The sequence below is a fragment of the Aquarana catesbeiana genome, linkage group LG05 (assembly GCF_042186555.1).
Source record: "Aquarana catesbeiana isolate 2022-GZ linkage group LG05, ASM4218655v1, whole genome shotgun sequence".
NCBI classification, from domain to species: domain Eukaryota; kingdom Metazoa; phylum Chordata; class Amphibia; order Anura; family Ranidae; genus Aquarana; species Aquarana catesbeiana.
In genome coordinates this window covers 652709189-652727725 of record NC_133328.1, presented here as the reverse complement: position 1 = coordinate 652727725, position 18537 = coordinate 652709189, and the positions used below count along the sequence as shown (strand labels likewise).

Below are 18537 nucleotides of genomic sequence, written 5' to 3'. Positions count from 1 at the left end.
GTCCTCTCATTATGGCAGCAAAACAAAGAGAAGCAGGAAGTATTATCATTATATCAGCAGACAGGAGGAGGGAAAACTAGAAGAACTATCATAATATCTACAGACAGAAGCAGGGAGGACCATTATCAGCATTATCAGCAGACAGGAGCAAGAAGGACTATCATAATATCAGCAGACAGGAGCAAGAAGGACTATCATAATATCTGCAGACAGGAGGAGGAACAACTGGAACTTTCATTATATCTGCAGACAGAAGTAGGGAGGAGCACTATCAGCAGACAGGAGCAAGAAGGACTATCATAATATCTGCAGACAGAAGCAGGGATGACCATTATCAACAGACAGGAGCAAGACTATCATAATATCTGCAGACAGAAGCAGGGAGGACCATTATCAGCATTATCAACAGACAGGAGCAAGAAGGACTATCATAATATCTGTAGACAGGAGGAGGAAGAACTGGAACTATCATTATATCTGCAGACAGACGCAGGGAGGAGCATTATCAACAGACAGGAGCAAGAAGGACTATCATAATATCAGCAGACAGGAGCAAGAAGGACTATCATAATATCAGCAGACAGGAGCAAGAAGGACTATCATAATATTAGCAGACAGGAGCAAGAAGGACTATCATAATATCTGCAGACAGAAGCAGGGAGGACCATTATCAGCATTATCAACAGACAGGAGCAAGAAGGACTATCATAATATCTGTAGACAGGAGGAGGAAGAACTGGAACTATCATTATATCTGCAGACAGAAGCAGGGAGGAGCATTATCAACAGACAGGAGCAAGAAGGACTATCATAATATCAGCAGACAGGAGCAAGAAGGACTATCATAATATTAGCAGACAGGAGCAAGAAGGACTATCATAATATGTGCAGACAGGAGCAAGAAGGACTATCATAATATCAGCAAACAGAAGCAGGGAGGAGCATTATCAGCATTATCAGCAGACAGGAGCAAGAAGGACTACCATAATATCAGCAGACAGGAGATCTGCTAATAATATCTCATAATAGCTCATAATATCTGCAGACAGAAGCAGGGAGGAGCATTATCAGCATTATCAACAGACAGGAGCTAGAAGGATCTCATAATATCAGCAGACAGGAGGAGGAAGAACTGGAACTATCATTATATCTTCAGACAGAAGGATTCTGGGTATTGGTGACACCATGTGACCCCGCCCCTAGAACACACCACAGAAGCCGGCCCTCCTCCAGGTGATGGTGATCTTGTGTTGGGCGCACTCCCGGGCGTAGTTGGTGAAGGTTTGGCACACGGTGGACGTCCTGTTCTGCGCAGGCCCTGCGTCCTGACAATACGAGTACAGACAGGTGTCGTAGAAACTGCTGGGGTCCACCTTAAAAGGGGAGGGACAGATTAGGTCACATGACAGCTCCGTTTCCATCCTGCAGAAATTTCCCAGCATCCCTCTGGCCTTACCTTGTGGTGGCACTGACTGAAGGGGGCGCTCAGGAGCTTCTCACACACAAGCTCCGCCTCCTTCCTGAGGGCGTGTCTCCCGGGGAGGTCACAGCTGTGCCCAACCTCTGCCACGTCATCACATGACCTCTGGGTACAAAGCAAGACAGTCAGTGACCAAAACCCACCACATTGACACAACCGGGGTCACCTGACCACAAGAGCCTCCCACTGGGTCACATGATAACCCGCCCACTGCTGGCCTCCGCAGGACAGGTCCACTTTACCCCCCCCCCAGTAATCTCCTGAATGGTGGGGCAAGTGGACCCCATCAGCCAATCAGCTTTCACTATCCTGCCATCACTGACTGCTGATTGGTCACTGAATCTGCCCCGAAGTCTGCAGGTATTGCAGAGGTCACGTGACCCTCACCTGGATGCCGACCTCCCGGACTCTCCAGGAATTGCCAAACGCTGCGACATTCGAAGAAAGACCGCCCCCGGAGCGGGTGAAATCATCTGCCGGGAATTAATATTGATTAGTATTTATAAACCCGAACAATAGTTCATCAGAAGTGATTTCTTATATCTGATCAATACGCACAATACCTGCTGATGCTGCCAGAAATCCAGGCAGCTGAATTATCAGTTCCATTCTTCCCAGCAATCTCTGAGGAATACAGACCACCTCCCATTATGCCTAGTAGATGAGGAGAGGAGGGGGTGTCCTGTAGTCCTGTCCTGGGGTGACAACACTACCCCCCCCCCATAGACATAGTACAGTAGGTGAGGTCACCTTAGGACAGGAAGTGTGTGACTGGCAGGATCACCAGGTGAAATCCTGAAAAAAGGAATGCAGCCACCACTAAGGAGGGGTGAGATGGAACATTCTTCTTCTTCAGACTGCACTCTGATCTGACTCTGATTGTGAGGGAGACCTGAAGGACGGGGGATGGTATACCGATCTGGCAAGGGTAGGCTATTGGAACTAAAAGGAACCTTCAGGCACTGAGCTTTACAGAGGGCGTTCTCCAGTGCCACATTGGTGAAAGTTGGCTGTTGAGTTCTTTCCAGGTCCAAAGCCCCAGAATTTGTGTCAGTATTTCCCCTGACTCTGAAGATTCAGCTCTGGCCACGTCTCTGAAGACTCAGCTCTGGTCCTGACTCTGAAGACTCAGCTCTGGCCACGTCTCTGAGAACTCACCTCTGGTCCTGTCTCTGAAGACTCAGCTATGGTCCTGACTCTGAAGACTCAGCTCTGGTCCTGTCTCCGAAGACTCAGCTCTGGTATTGTCTCTGAGAACTCACCTCTGGTCCTGACTCTGAAGACTCAGCTCTGGTCCTGTCTCCGAAGACTCAGCTCTGGTCCTGTCTCTGAAGACTCAGCTCTGGCCACGTCTCTGAAGACTCAGCTCTGGCCATGTCTCTGAGAACTGTTGTGGAAAATGTTATATTAATGTGTTGTCATAAGAGTCTCCCAGTGTCTGATCAACCACAGCCCGCTCTAATAGCTGACTGGGGCAGGCCAACCCTGGTTGAGATCCGTTTGGTAGTGAAAAGCTCTTTGGGGATGTAGAGAAATGTTTGTGGAGTGGGGACATGTCCGCCAGCTAAGGGCCCCTGTGCGATGCACAGAACGATCGTCTGGTGGGGATGTGTTCGCTCTGCAAAGACATTGTCGGTTTAACGAGTGTACTCTCATGTTGCCCCTGTGTGCCTGATCAACACATTTGTGGCCCAATGAGTGTACACCTGCCGATAATCTCTAGTCCACAAAGACAGTAGAATAATCCAGGTATACATTGTTCTCTGGAACAATGTATAATAAGGATTTCTATCAACGGAAATACGGGAGTCTTTTGGGTTCTGGTTGGAGACAGGGTTAATGTTTGAAAGCCATGTGACTTCTAAAAACATACATGCACCCTGTCTCTGCTCAGACACACCCATAAGACTCCTGTAGTCATTGTTCATTGGTTGTTGCATTTTCCTGTGTTAAATCCTTATATGGTCATTGATATCCTGTGAGGTCACAAGCTTTGTAAGGGGTGTTTGGCTGTTGGAGGCGGAACCCTCGAGCTTTTGGGACCTCCTATTGATATGCTAATAAAGGGGCTCACGCAGACAGCTAAGGAAGGCTGGCGAGCAGTGAGCTTTTGGAACCTGAAGGAGCAGGATGTGATTTTTTTGTGAGCATGAGACACACACACACACACACCAGAGGATGGATACGATCAAAAGGTGAGATGCACTGGTATTATATCATTAGACGAAATTGCTATTATGATTAGAAACAGGAGATTTGGCTGTGTGCTTTGCGTACAACCAAATTTCGATAACAGAACTCACCTCTGGTCCTGACTCTGAAGACTCAGCTCTGGTCCTGACTCTGAAGACTCAGCTCTGGTCCTGTCTCTGAAGACTCAGCTCTGGTCCTGACTCTGAAGACTCAGCTATGGTCCTGACTCTGAAGACTCAGCTCTGGCCACGTCTCTGAGAACTCAGCTCTGGCCATGTCTCTGAGAACTCACCTCTGGTCCTGTCTCTGAAGACGCAGCTCTGGTCCTGTCTCTGAAGACGCAGCTCTGGTCCTGTCTCTGAAGACTCAGCTATGGTCCTGACTCTGAAGACTCAGCTATGGTCCTGTCTCCGAAGACTCAGCTCTGGTATTGTCTCTGAGAACTCACCTCTGGTCCTGACTCTGAAGACTCAGCTCTGGTCCTGACTCTGAAGACTCAGCTCTGGTCCTGACTCTGAAGACTCAGCTCTGGTCCTGACTCTAAAGACTCAGCTCTGGTCCTGACTCTGAAGACTCAGCTCTGGTCCTGACTCTGAAGACTCAGCTCTGGTCCTGACTCTGAAGACTCAGCTCTGGTCCTGTCTCCGAAGACTCAGCTCTGGTCCTGTCTCCGAAGACTCAGCTCTTTTCCTGACTCTGAAGACGCAGCTCTGGTCCTGTCTCCAAAGACTCAGCTCTGGTCCTGTCTCTGAGAACTCAGCTCTGGTCCTGTCTCTGAGAACTCAGCTCTGGCCCTGTCTCTGAGAACTCAGCTCTGGTCCTGTCTCTGAGAACTCAGCTCTGGTCCTGTCTCTGAGAACTCAGCTCTGGTCCTGTCTCTGAGAACTCAGCTCTGGTCCTGTCTCCAAAGAATCAGCTCTGGTCCTGTCTCCGAAGAATCAGCTCTGGTCCTGACTCCGAAGACTCAGCTCTGGTCCTGTCTCCAAAGACTCAGCTCTGGTCCTGTCTCCAAAGACTCAGCTCTGGTCTTGTCTCCAAAGACTCAGCTCTGGTCCTGTCTCCAAAGACTCAGCTCTGGTCCTGTCTCCGAAGACTCAGCTCTGGTCCTGTCTCCGAAGACTCAGCTCTGGTCCTGTCTCCGAAGAATCAACTCTAGTCCTGTCTCCAAAGACTCAGCTCTGGTCCTGTCTCCAAAGACTCAGCTCTGGTCCTGTCTCCAAAGACTCAGCTCTGGTCCTGTCTCCAAAGACACAGCTCTGGTCCTGTCTCCAAAGACACAGCTCTGGTCCTGTCTCCAAAGACACAGCTCTGGTCCTGTCTCCAAAGACACAGCTCTGGTCCTGTCTCCAAAGACTCAGCTCTGGTCCTGTTTTCAAAGAGTCAGCTCTGGTCCTGTCTCTGAAGACTCAGCACTGTCTCTGAAGATTCAGCTCTGTCTTTGAAGATTCAGCTCTGGTACTGTCTCCAAAGACTGAGCTCTGGTCTTGTTTTTAAAGACTAAGCTCTTGTCCTGTCTCTGAAGACTGCTCTGGTCCTGTCTCTGAGGACTCTGCTCTGGTCCTGTCTCTGAGGACTCAGCTCTGGTCCTGTCTCTAAAGATTTGGCTCTGCTCCTATCTCTGAAGACTCAGGTCTGGCTCTGTCTCTGAAGACTCGGCTTTGGTTCTGTCTCTGAAGTCCATGTACAGTCAGTATACAGAACATTGATCTCCACCACTGCCACACCAGTATATGGAACCACTATCAGTATATGATCAGTATATGGAGCACTGATCTCCACCACTGCCGCACCAGTATATGGAACCACTATCAATATATGATCAGTATATGGAGCACTGATCTCCACCACTGCTGGACCAGTATATGAAGACACTATTAGTATATGATTGGTATATGGAGCACTAATAGTCCACCAGTGCCAAACCAGTATCACATACCCATCCTTTGGAAAATAAATTGTGATTGGAACATGTAGAAGAGGATTTGACCACAGAATGTCACAAAAGTGAGGAATAATCTCTACAGACTGATAACACAATAATTGTCCAGAGAGCACAGCCCCCTACAAAGCGGTACCTTCCGTATTGTCATTGTAGATTCCACAGAGCCCATTGGTCCTGTGCTGGAGGTCAGACGTCACCGTCACATAGACATTGTTTCCACCATCAAACTTCACCCGCACTCCAAGACCACTCTCTATGAAGATGAAATCGCCCAGCCAGAGGATATTAATTCCTGATGGAAAGAAGACAATATGAGGTACTCCTGAAAACCAGTGCTCCCGGGTCCACAGTCTTCCCCAGCCTTGAGGAACAGGTGGCAGCTAAATGGAACTCATAACTGCTCCCCAAAAGGAGACAGGCCGCACTCCAATGACATCACCATGGATGAAGCTTTATTGTTCCACTGAGCCATCAACAACACAGAAGGTCCTCCCAGAACCTCCTCACTTTGACACGTTTTACCCTAGACAGCATATTTGTAGACATCTTTGGGTGAAATGCATTAGATGAGGAGACTCTGAGTGGACTTTCTGTGTTCATTGTCTAGAACAATAAAGCTTTGGTAATGCTTTTGTTATCTACATGACATCAACAAGAGGTGAATGAATCTAAGATCTGTGAATGATAGAGGACCATTCACCATTGTAGGAGCTGCTCTACACAGAAAGGCATCTATCTCTTTCTTGGATAAAGCTTGGTAGATCGAATGTTGCTGAAATGAATGTCTTTTGAATATCTGAAGTTATTTTCACATTTCTGGAATCTATGAGGAAATTGTTGGATGGATCTACCAGTATATTCTTTCATTGATCTGCTGGTCTGGAATCTCCATGTAGGAGAGCTCATTGTCATCTGCAGCACCCCCTGCTGTTTGTATGCCAGCCTGCATGCCCTTCATCATTGGGGAAGGGGAGTTCCCCCAAAACAAGGATCTTCCTCCCAAAGCAATGGTGCCAGGTTGATTTCTGCTCTCCCTGGTGCCCAGGATGTTCTGTCAAGGTGAGTCTCATGTAACATCCCATTCCTATTGGGGCAGGTAGGCGTTTGACCCTGTCCCTGGTGAACTAGTTGAAAGGGAAACCTTTAGAGTAAGTCCATATATGGACAATGATGTCACGGAAAACCCCAACTCAGATCTCCCTGATCATATAAAACCATGCATGTGACAGGGGACCCCCCTCAAAGCACCCCTTAATGTTGAAGGACATGTGGGCCACTATTTATATTTATTGGGGTGCTGAACACTTAATGCTACTTAGGTATTGGTGACACCAGACCACATGCCTGACAAGATAATCGCACAAAGTCACCTCCAATCACATGGCCAACTGACCACCACTCACCATTCTGCAGATGGGGGTCTCCATCCGGTATAACAATGTCATTAACCGTCACCGAACGCCCTTTCACCATGACCTGCTCCAACCCCAATAGCATCCGGAGAGTCTGAGGGGACAAGAGCACACGCCAAGTATGAGAGGTCCCCAATACTACTGCACACCTACCACCTACTACAGTCACACAATGTACCCCCCATATCATCTACAGGTAGGTATACGTAGTACTGCAGTCTCACATTGTACCCCCTCCCCCGTATCATCTACAGGTAGGTACATGTAGTACTGCAGTGACACAATCCCCTCTGTAACCCTGACACCTCCAGTCCGTGGGTCACCTTGGGGCATAGTCCAGGATCGGGGCACGGCTCTCCGGAGATGAAGATGGCCCAGTTGCCATCGATGGAGGATGCCAGGTTATAGACGCAGTTCCCGGGGAAGTTGAAGTGTTTCCCATCAAAGGAGCGATAGTGGAAGCCGCCCCACGTCACACAGGTGGCAAAGAACCTCCTCGTCTGTGGAGGACCCCCCAGGAGGGCTGCGGAGAGGTACGGCTTCATCAGGAATGGTGCTGCCAAATCTGTCAGTAGAAGGAGAGATACAAAGTCAGGGAATAGCCACATTCTACTCACTCTTCATTACCCAACACTCACAATACTATGTGTGGTCAGAGAGCGCTCAGTCCTGGGATGATGTTTGATCAGAGGTTGGTCAGTCCCGGAATGCTTTGTGGTCAGAGTGGTCAGTCCTGGGATGATGTTTGATCAGAGATTGGTGAGTCCCAGGATGCTTTGTGGTCAGTCTTGGGATGATGTGTGGTCAGAGAGCGGTCAGTTCTGTGTGGTCAGTACTGGTCACTCACCTGTTGGTGGCACATAGGAGCAGCTAAAGCAGGACTCAGAGGTGATGTTCTCCCAGCTGTGACCCCAGGGGTGTGTGCAGCACTCTTCCATGCTTATCAGCGTCACATTGTGAGGACTCAGAATATCCTGACAGTTCCAGGTGGAGAAACATCGACCGAGAAATCCCAACCCTGCCACACACATCCAATAAACAAAATCAATTAAAGGGACCCTTTTAGGGTTATTTATTATTTGTGTACTGCGGAAGGCGTTGTGTACGGGAACCCCAAATTTAATGAAATCTGATGAAGCCCCAGATTTGATGAACCCCTGGATCAAATGAAGCCCAGGGTTTGATGGAACCCCATATCTGATGGAACCCCGGATCTGATGGAGTCCCTGATCTGATGAAGCCCCCTGGATTTGATGGAGCCTTGAATCTGATGGAGCCTTGGATCTGATGGGGCCTTGTATCTGATGAAGACCTGGATCTTATTGAGCCCGAGATTTGATGGAACCCTGGATCTGATGAAGCCCCAGATCTGATGAATCCCCGGATCTGATGGAGCCCTGGATCTGTAGCTCCGTATATTGACAGAGCCCCGGATCTGATGAAGCCTTGGATCTGATAAAGCCCCAGATCTGATGGTGCCCCGGATCTGATGAAGTCCCAGATCTGCTTGAGCCCCGGATGTTGAAGCCCTGTATCTGATGGAGCCCCTGATCTAATGAAGCCCTAGATCTGATGGAGCCCCGGATCTGATAGAGCCCTGGATCTTATAAAGCCCCGGATCTGATGGAGCCTTGGATGTGATGTAGCCCTGGATCTGATGGATCTTTGACTGTTATAATTTAGCTCTGCTGGGCACAATTAAATGTTTGTGGTCACCTGTCCAGTGGAATGCCTTGCAATATTTCTCCTCAGTTCCTGATCTGACCTTTCATCAGATATGGGCATAGGTTACATAGTTACATAGTAGCATCAAGTCCATCAAGTCCAACCTATGTGTGTGATTATATGTCAGTATTACATTATATATCTCTGTATGTTGCGGTCATTCAGGTGATTATCTAATAGTTTCTTGAAGCTATCAATGCTCCCCGCTGAGACCACCGCCTGTGGAAGGGAATTCCACATCCTTGCCACTCTTACAGCAAAGAACCCTCTACGTAGTTTAAGGTTAAACCTCTTTTCGTCTAATTTTAATGAGTGGCCACGAGTCTTATTAAACTCTCTTCTGCGAAAAAGTTTTCTCCCTATTGTGGGGTCACCAGTCCGGTATTTATATATTGTGGGGTCACCAGTCCGGTATTTGTATATTGTGGGGTCACCAGTCCGGTATTTATATATTGTGGGGTCACCAGTCCAGTATTTATATATTGTGGGGTCACCAGTCCGGTATTTGTATATTGTGGTGTCACCAGTCCGGTATTTGTATATTGTGGGGTCACCAGTCCGGTATTTGTATATTGTGGGGTCACCAGTCCGGTATTTATATATTGTGGGGTCACCAGTCCGGTATTTATATATTGTGGGGTCACCAGTCCGGTATTTGTATATTGTGGGGTCACCAGTCCGGTATTTATATATTGTGGGGTCACCAGTCCGGTATTTATATATTGTGGGGTCACCAGTCCGGTATTTGTATATTGTGGGGTCACCAGTCCGGTATTTATATAATGAAATCATATCCCCTCTCAAGCGTCTCTTCTCCAGAGAGAATAAGTTCAGAGCTCACAACCTTTCCTCATAACTAAGATCCTCCAGACCCTTTATTAGCTTTGTTGCCCTTCTTTGTACTCGCTCCATTTCCAGTACATCCTTCCTGAGGACTGGTGCCCAGAACTGGACAGCATACTCCAGGTGCGGCCGGACCAGAGTCTTGTAGAACGGGAGAATTATCGTTTTATCTCTGGAGTTGATCCCTTTTAATGCCAATATTCTGTTTGCTTTGTTAGCAGCAGCTTGGCATTGCATGTCATTGCTGAGCCTATCATCTACTAGGACCCCCAGGTCCTTTTCCATCCTAGATCCCCCCAGAGGTTCTCCCCCCAGTCTATAGATTGACTTCAGATTTTTGCCACCCAAATGCATTATTTTACATTTTTCTACATTGAACCACATTTGCCATGTAGTCGCCCCTCCCCCATTCATTTGTTCAGATCTTCTTGGAAGGTTTCCACATCCTGCGGAGAAGTTATTGCCCTGCTTAGCTTAGTATCGTCTGATAAGGTGTTCCCATGCCATCACTCACCCTCAGTACAGTGGGCTCCACTCCAGCCCTCACAGCAGGCTCGTACGGTCCGGTTCCACACAGCCGGTCTGGTGCTCTGTGGTCTGGTGGGGTATGAAGATATATTTATATATTAATCCGGGCGGAGACATATCAGTGTAACCCAATGGCGGCCCTTCTACTCACTTGTAGATGTAACACATGGCGGAGGCCCCCCGCTCCGTGTAATAAGTGGCGATGCCGGCGTCACCCCCATACACGCGTCTCATGGACTCCATGTCCAGCTGCCACCCCTCCAGGTTATACTGGTACATGCTGGAGCACGGGACCAGCTGCTCCCTCCGCGGGGAGACCACTTCTTCCTCCCTCACCTGCACCGTCCGCTCGCACCACCGCCTGCAGGGGGAGCACCAGGAGAAATTTACTGACACAGAGAATGGAACTGACACAGGGAATTAAAGAGGAACTCTGGGAAAAATAAAACATGACATATACGAGGCGGTCCGTGAGGGCCGTTCACACTCTGGCGTTGCCGTAATGGGTTTTCTGATCAGAGTTCCACTTACACAGACAGTAAGTACCGGATACAGTGAGGTGAGACTTACCCACTGCAGAAGATCGCCCTCATCCATAGCGTCAGCAGCAGCGCTGTCCTCATTGTGGGCGGATCCAACCTGTCAATCACACAGAGCCTCAGATTATGTCAGCTCCTCTCCAGTATAGGTGGCCGATATGGCCGTGTTTTCCTATTATATCCTCAGATCTGTGCCCATCATCCGCTAAAGTACATTATGTATATTACCAGGAACATGTCATTATCATAGGATGACATCACACTTCGGCCTTACATGTCATTATAAGATAGGAGAGACACGGGACAGAGACAGGAAAGACATGGGACAGACACGGGATAGACACGGGAAAGACATGGGATAGACACAGGATAGACATGGAACAGACACGGGACTAACACGGGATAGACATGGGATAGACATGGGATAGACATGAGACAGACATGGGATAGACATGAGACAGACATGGGACTAACACGGGATAGACATGGGACAGACATGGGATAGACATGAGACAGACATGGGATAGACATGAGACAGACACGGGATAGACACAGGAAAGACATGGGATAGACACAGGATAGACATGGAACAGACACGGGACTAACACGGGATAGACATGGGATAGACATGGGACAGACATGGGATAGACATGGGACAGACATGGGACAGACATGGGATAGACATGGGACAGACATGGGATAGACATGGGACAGACATGGGACAGACATGGGATAGACATGGGACAGACATGGGATAGACATGGGACAGACATGGGATAGACACGGAAAAGACACAGGATAGACATGGGATAGACACAGGAAAGACATGGGATAGACACAGGATAGACATGGAACAGACACGGGACTAACACGGGATAGACATGGGACAGACATGGGATAGACATGAGACAGACATGGGATAGACATGAGACAGACATGGGACTAACACGGGATAGACATGGGACAGACATGGGATAGACATGAGACAGACATGGGATAGACATGAGACAGACATGAGACAGACATGGGACAGACATGGGATAGACATGGGACAGACACGGGACAGAAATGGGATAGACACGGCATGGACATGGGACAGACACGAAACAGACACAGGATAGACACGGGATAGACACGGGACAGACATGGGATAGACACGGGACAGACACGGGACAGACATGGGACAGACACGGGACAGACATGGGATAGGCACAGAAAAGACACGGGACAGACACAGGATAGACACGGGACAGACACAGGATAGACGCGGGACAGACATGGGATAGACACGGTAAAGACACGGGACAGACATGGGATAGACACGGGACAGACATGGGATAGACACGGGACAGACATGGGATAGACACGGGACAGACACGGCATAGACATGGGACAGACACGAAACAGACACGGGACAAATACGAGATAGACACGGCATAGACATGGGACAGACACGGCATAGACATGGGACAGACACATGATAGACATGGGACAAACACGAGATAGACATAGAACAGACACGGGACAGACACGGGACAGACATGGGATAGACATGTGACAGACACGGGACAGCCATGAGATAGACACGGGACAGACACGGGACAGACACGGGACAGAGATGGGATAGACATGGGACAGACACGGCATAGACATGGGACAGACACGAAACAGACACGGGATAGACATGGGACAGAGATGGGACAGACACGGGACAGGCATGAGACAGACATGGGAAAGACACGGGATAGAGACGGGATAGGCATGGGACAGACATGGCATAGACATGGAACAGACACGAAACAGACACGGGATAGGCATGGGACAGACACGGGATAGACATGGGACAGACACGAGAAGAGACGGGATAGACATGGGACAGACACGAAACAGACACGGGATAGACATGGGACAGACACGAAACAGACACGGGATAGACATGGGACAGGGACGGGATACACATGGGACAGACACGGGATAGACACGGGATAGACATGGGACAGACACGGGATAGACATGGGATAGGAACGGGATAGACATGGGACAGACATGAGATAGACATGGGAAAGACACGGGACAGACACGGGACAGACACGGGACAGACATGGGACAGACATGGGATAGGCACAGAAAAGACACGGGACAGACACAGGATAGACACAGGACAGACACGGGATAGGCACGTGACAGACACGGGATAGACACGGTAAAGACACGGGATAGACACGGTAAAGACACGGGACAGACATGGGATAGACACGGGACAGACACGGCATAGACATGGGACAGACACGAAACAGACACGGGACAGATACGAGATAGACACGGCATAGACATGGGACAGACACGGCATAGACATGGGACAGACACAGGATAGACATGGGACAAACACGAGATAGACACGGGACAGACACGGGACAGACATGTGACAGAAACGGGACAGCCATGAGATAGACATGGGACAGACACGGGACAGACACGGGACAGACACGGCATAGACATGGGACAGACACGAAACAGACACTGGATAGATATGGGACAGAGATGGGACAGACACGGGATAGACACGGGACAGGCATGAGATAGACATGGGAAAGACACGGGATAGAGACGGGAAAGACACGGGACAGACACGGGATAGACACAGGACAGACATGAGATAGATATGGGAAAGACACGGGATAGAGACGGGACAGAGACGGGATAGACATGGGACAGACACGGGATAGACATGGGACAGACACGAGAAGAGACGGGATAGACATGGGACAGACACGGCATAGACATGGGACAGACACGAAACAGACACGGGATAGACATGGGACAGAGACGGGATACACATGGGACAGACACGAGAAGAGATGGGATAGACATGGGACAGACACGGCATAGACATGGGACAGACACGAGAAGAGACGGGATAGACATGGGACAGACACGGCATAGACATGGGACAGACACAAAACAGACACGGGATAGACATGGGACAGAGACGGGATACACATGGGACAGACAGGGCATAGACATGGGACAGACACGGGATAGACACGGGATAGACATGGGATAGAAACGGGATAGACACGGGACAGACATGAGATAGACATGGGAAAGACACGGGAAAGACACGGGACAGACATGGGACAGACACGGGACAGATACGAGATAGACACGGGACAGAGACAGGACAGAGATGGGACAGACATGGGACAGACACGGGACAGACACAGGATAGAGACGGGAAAGACACGGGATAGACATGGAACAGACACGAAACAGACACAGGATAGACATGGGACAGATACGAGATAGACACGGGACAGAGACGGGATAGACATGGGACAGACACGGGACAGACACGGGATAGACATGGGACAGATACGAGATAGACATGGGACAGATAGGAGATAGACACGGGACAGACATGGGACAGAGACGGGATAGACATGGGATAGACACGGGACAGACACGGGATACACACAGGGTAGATGCGGGAAAGACATGGGACATGGGACAGACACGGGACAGACACGGGATAGAGACGGGAAAGACACGGGACAGGCATGAGATAGATATGGGAAAGACACGGGACAGACATGGGATAGACACGGGATAGACATGGGATAGACACGGGATAGACATGGGACAGACACAGAATAGACACGGGATAGACACGGGATAGACATGGGACAGACATGGAACAGACATGGGATAGACACAGGATAGACACGGGATAGACACGGGATAGACATGGGACAGACATGGAACAGACACGGGATAGACATGGGATAGACACGGGACAGACATGGGATAGACACGGGACAAACACAGATTAGACATGGGACAGACATGGGATAGACACGGGATAGACACGGGACAGACATGGGATAGACACGGGACAGACATGGGATAGACACGGGACAGACATGGCATAGACATGGGACAGACACAGAATAGTCATGGGAAAGACACGGGACAGACACGGGATAGAGACGGGAAAGACACGGGACAGACATGAGATAGATATGGGAAAGACACGGGACAGACATGGGATAGACACGGGATAGACATGGGATAGACATGGGACAGACATGGAACAGACACGGGACAGACACAGAATAGACATGGGACAGACACGGGACAGACATGGGATAGACACAGGATAGACATGGGACAGACATGGGACAGACATGGAACAAGCACGGGATAGACATGGGATAGACATGGGACAGACATGGGATAGACAGGGGATAGACATGGGATAGACACGGGATAGACATGGGTCAGACATGGAACAGACACGGGATAGACACGGGACAGACACAGATTAGACATGGGACAGACATGGAATAGACACGGGATAGACACGGGACAGACATGGGATAGACACGGGACAGACATGGGATAGACATGGGGCAGACACAGAATAGACATGGGACAGACACGGGACAGACACGGGATAGACACGGGACAGACATGGGATAGACACAGAATAGACATGGGACAGACACGGGACAGACATGGGATAGACACAGAATAGACATGGGACAGACACGGGACAGACATGGGACAGACAAGGGACAGACAAGGGACAGACATGGGACAGACATGGGACAGACACAGAATAGACATGGGATAGATACGGGACAGACACGGGATAGACACGGGATAGACACGGGACAGACACGGGATAGACATGGGATAGACACGGGACAGACATGGGAAAGACACGGGATAGACACGGGACAGACATGGGACAGACACGGGACAGACATGGGACAGACACAGAATAGACATGGGATAGATACGGGACAAACACGGGATAGACACGGGATAGATACGGGACAGACATGGGACAGACATGGGACAGACATGGGACAGACATGGGACAGACATGGAACAAGCACGGGATAGACATGGGATAGACATGGGACAGACATGGGATAGACAGGGGATAGACATGGGATAGACACGGGATAGACATGGGTCAGACATGGAACAGACACGGGATAGACACGGGACAGACACAGATTAGACATGGGACAGACATGGAATAGACACGGGATAGACACGGGACAGACATGGGATAGACACGGGACAGACATGGGATAGACATGGGGCAGACACAGAATAGACATGGGACAGACACGGGACAGACACGGGATAGACACGGGACAGACATGGGATAGACACAGAATAGACATGGGACAGACACGGGACAGACATGGGACAGACAAGGGACAGACAAGGGACAGACATGGGACAGACATGGGACAGACACAGAATAGACATGGGATAGATACGGGACAGACACGGGATAGACACGGGATAGACACGGGACAGACACGGGATAGACATGGGATAGACACGGGACAGACATGGGAAAGACACGGGATAGACACGGGACAGACACGGGACAGACATGGGATAGACACGGGACAGACATGGGACAGACACAGAATAGACATGGGATAGATACGGGACAGACACGGGATAGACACGGGATAGATACGGGATAGACACGGGACAGACACAGGACAGACATGAGACAGACATGGGACAGACATGGGACAGACATGGGACAGACACGGGACAGACATGGGACAGACACGGGACAGACATGGGACAGACACGGGACAGACATGGGACAGACATGGGACAGACACGGGACAGACATGGGACAGACACAGGACAGACATGGGATAGACACGGGACAGACATGGGACAGACACAGAATAGACATGGGATAGATACGGGACAGACACGGGATAGACACGGGATAGATACGGGATAGACACGGGACAGACACAGGACAGACATGAGACAGACATGGGACAGACATGGGACAGACATGGGACAGACACGGGACAGACATGGGACAGACACGGGACAGACATGGGACAGACACGGGACAGACATGGGACAGACACAGGACAGACATGGGACAGACATGGGACAGACACGGGACAGACATGGGACAGACACAGGACAGACATGGGATAGACACGGGACAGACATGGGACAGACACAGAATAGACATGGGATAGATACGGGACAGACACGGGATAGATACGGGATAGACACGGGACAGACACAGGACAGACATGAGACAGACATGGGACAGACATGGGACAGACATGGGACAGACACGGGATAGACATGGGACAGACACGGGACAGACATGGGACAGACACAGGACAGACATGGGACAGACATGGGACAGACACGGGACAGACATGGGACAGACACAGGACAGACATGGGATAGACACGGGACAGACATGGGACAGACACAGAATAGACATGGGATAGATACGGGACAGACACGGGATAGATACGGGATAGACACGGGACAGACACAGGACAGACATGAGACAGACATGGGACAGACATGGGACAGACACGGGATAGACACAGGACAGACATGGGATAGACACAGGACAGACATGGGACAGACATGGGACAGACATGGGACAGACATGGGATAGACACGGGACAGACATGGGACAGACATGGGATAGACACAGGACAGACATGGGACAGACATGGGACAGACATGGGACAGACATGGGATAGACACGGGACAGACATGGGACAGACATGGGATAGACACAGGACAGACATGGGACAGACATGGGACAGACATGGGACAGACATGGGATAGACATGGGACAGACATGGGATAGACACAGGACAGACATGGGACAGACATGGGACAGACATGGGACAGACACGGGATAGACACGGGACAGACACGGGACATTTGAATAATCAGCTCATGAGAAGAGTTGAGAATTTATTACTCCACACAACAATCCTATTCCCCTCCTGGGCGGATCTCTGCGGGTGAATCTCCCCATAGACCTGATTACAGAACGATCGGTTCCGGGAGGATGTGAAATTTTGGGGAGGGAATGTTTGGGGGTCACTTTAATGTGAGAAAACCCCCGACTGCAGAGCGGAGTCACCGACCACAGATATCGCCACACACACGGCGATGTGAGCAGACACAGTCCGGGAATTTATCAGCTGTGATTGTCAGCAGTGTGACGAGTGTCCGAGTGATGGAGAGTTCTGTGATACAACATAACGATCTACGGATCTCACATCCAATGTGGGGGTACACCTCACCCAACCCCACACACCACGAGATTCTCTCTGATCTGCTTAGATTGACACATGTCTCTGTTTTCTAATAAAAGTGTCACACGGAATCCCCCCGACAATCATTACATAGATCCCACCATACATGAGGAGACCAGATCTGTCAGACGCAGATTGTATGTGGATTGTACGGACTCACCTCTGTGTCTCATGTAGGTTCCCCGTTGATGAGATCAGATCTGTCAGATACAGATTGTATGTAGATTGTATGTAGATTGTACACTCCTCTCGGTCTCCTGGCAGGTGCACTGTGTGGCTCTCCGTCCTCCTTATATCCCCCTATAGAGGGAGATGACGGGTGACATGTGTCTGTGTCGGGATTGGTCACTCCTTTCTAAACACAGCTGCTCCCCTCCATTCACATGGAAACCCACCACCGGCGTCTCCTCCCCCGCTCTCTGGATTGTCCCGGGGATTACCGGACCCTCAGGGACCCCTTTCATCTCCCCGTGACTTCTCATCCTATTCTCGTCTCCGGGAGATCTGACAACAATCGTATCTCTGACAACCCAACGCCCCCGAAGAGGGACCCCCATACACAGGACATTATATAAAGAATACGGGGTTACGGGGGACTCAGATTGTGTCATCTATGAACTTCGTATGGTTGGTCCTGATTGGTCACTTCTGATGTCAGAGAAGCCCCGGCCTCCAAGATAGAGACAGCGGACCAACCAATCAGAACACCAGATTCCCGGGGGGCCAATCGGGAATGAAT

The 18537-nt window shown here is 50.0% G+C and overlaps 1 protein-coding gene across 1 annotated transcript in view; it reads right to left on the bottom strand.

Annotated features, from left to right (window-relative positions):
* LOC141146132 (SCO-spondin-like) overlaps positions 1-18280 on the bottom strand; it is a 146323-nt gene extending 128043 nt beyond the window's left edge. Inside the window, 11 exon segments of the mRNA XM_073632887.1 lie at positions 1211-1373; positions 1457-1585; positions 1868-1953; positions 5749-5907; positions 7019-7121; positions 7351-7592; positions 7875-8045; positions 10110-10192; positions 10275-10484; positions 17959-18098; positions 18194-18280. Of these exon segments, the coding sequence (XP_073488988.1) occupies positions 1211-1373; positions 1457-1585; positions 1868-1953; positions 5749-5907; positions 7019-7121; positions 7351-7592; positions 7875-8045; positions 10110-10192; positions 10275-10484; positions 17959-18098; positions 18194-18280 (1573 nt within the window).
* Positions 18281-18537: the final 257 nt, after the last annotated feature.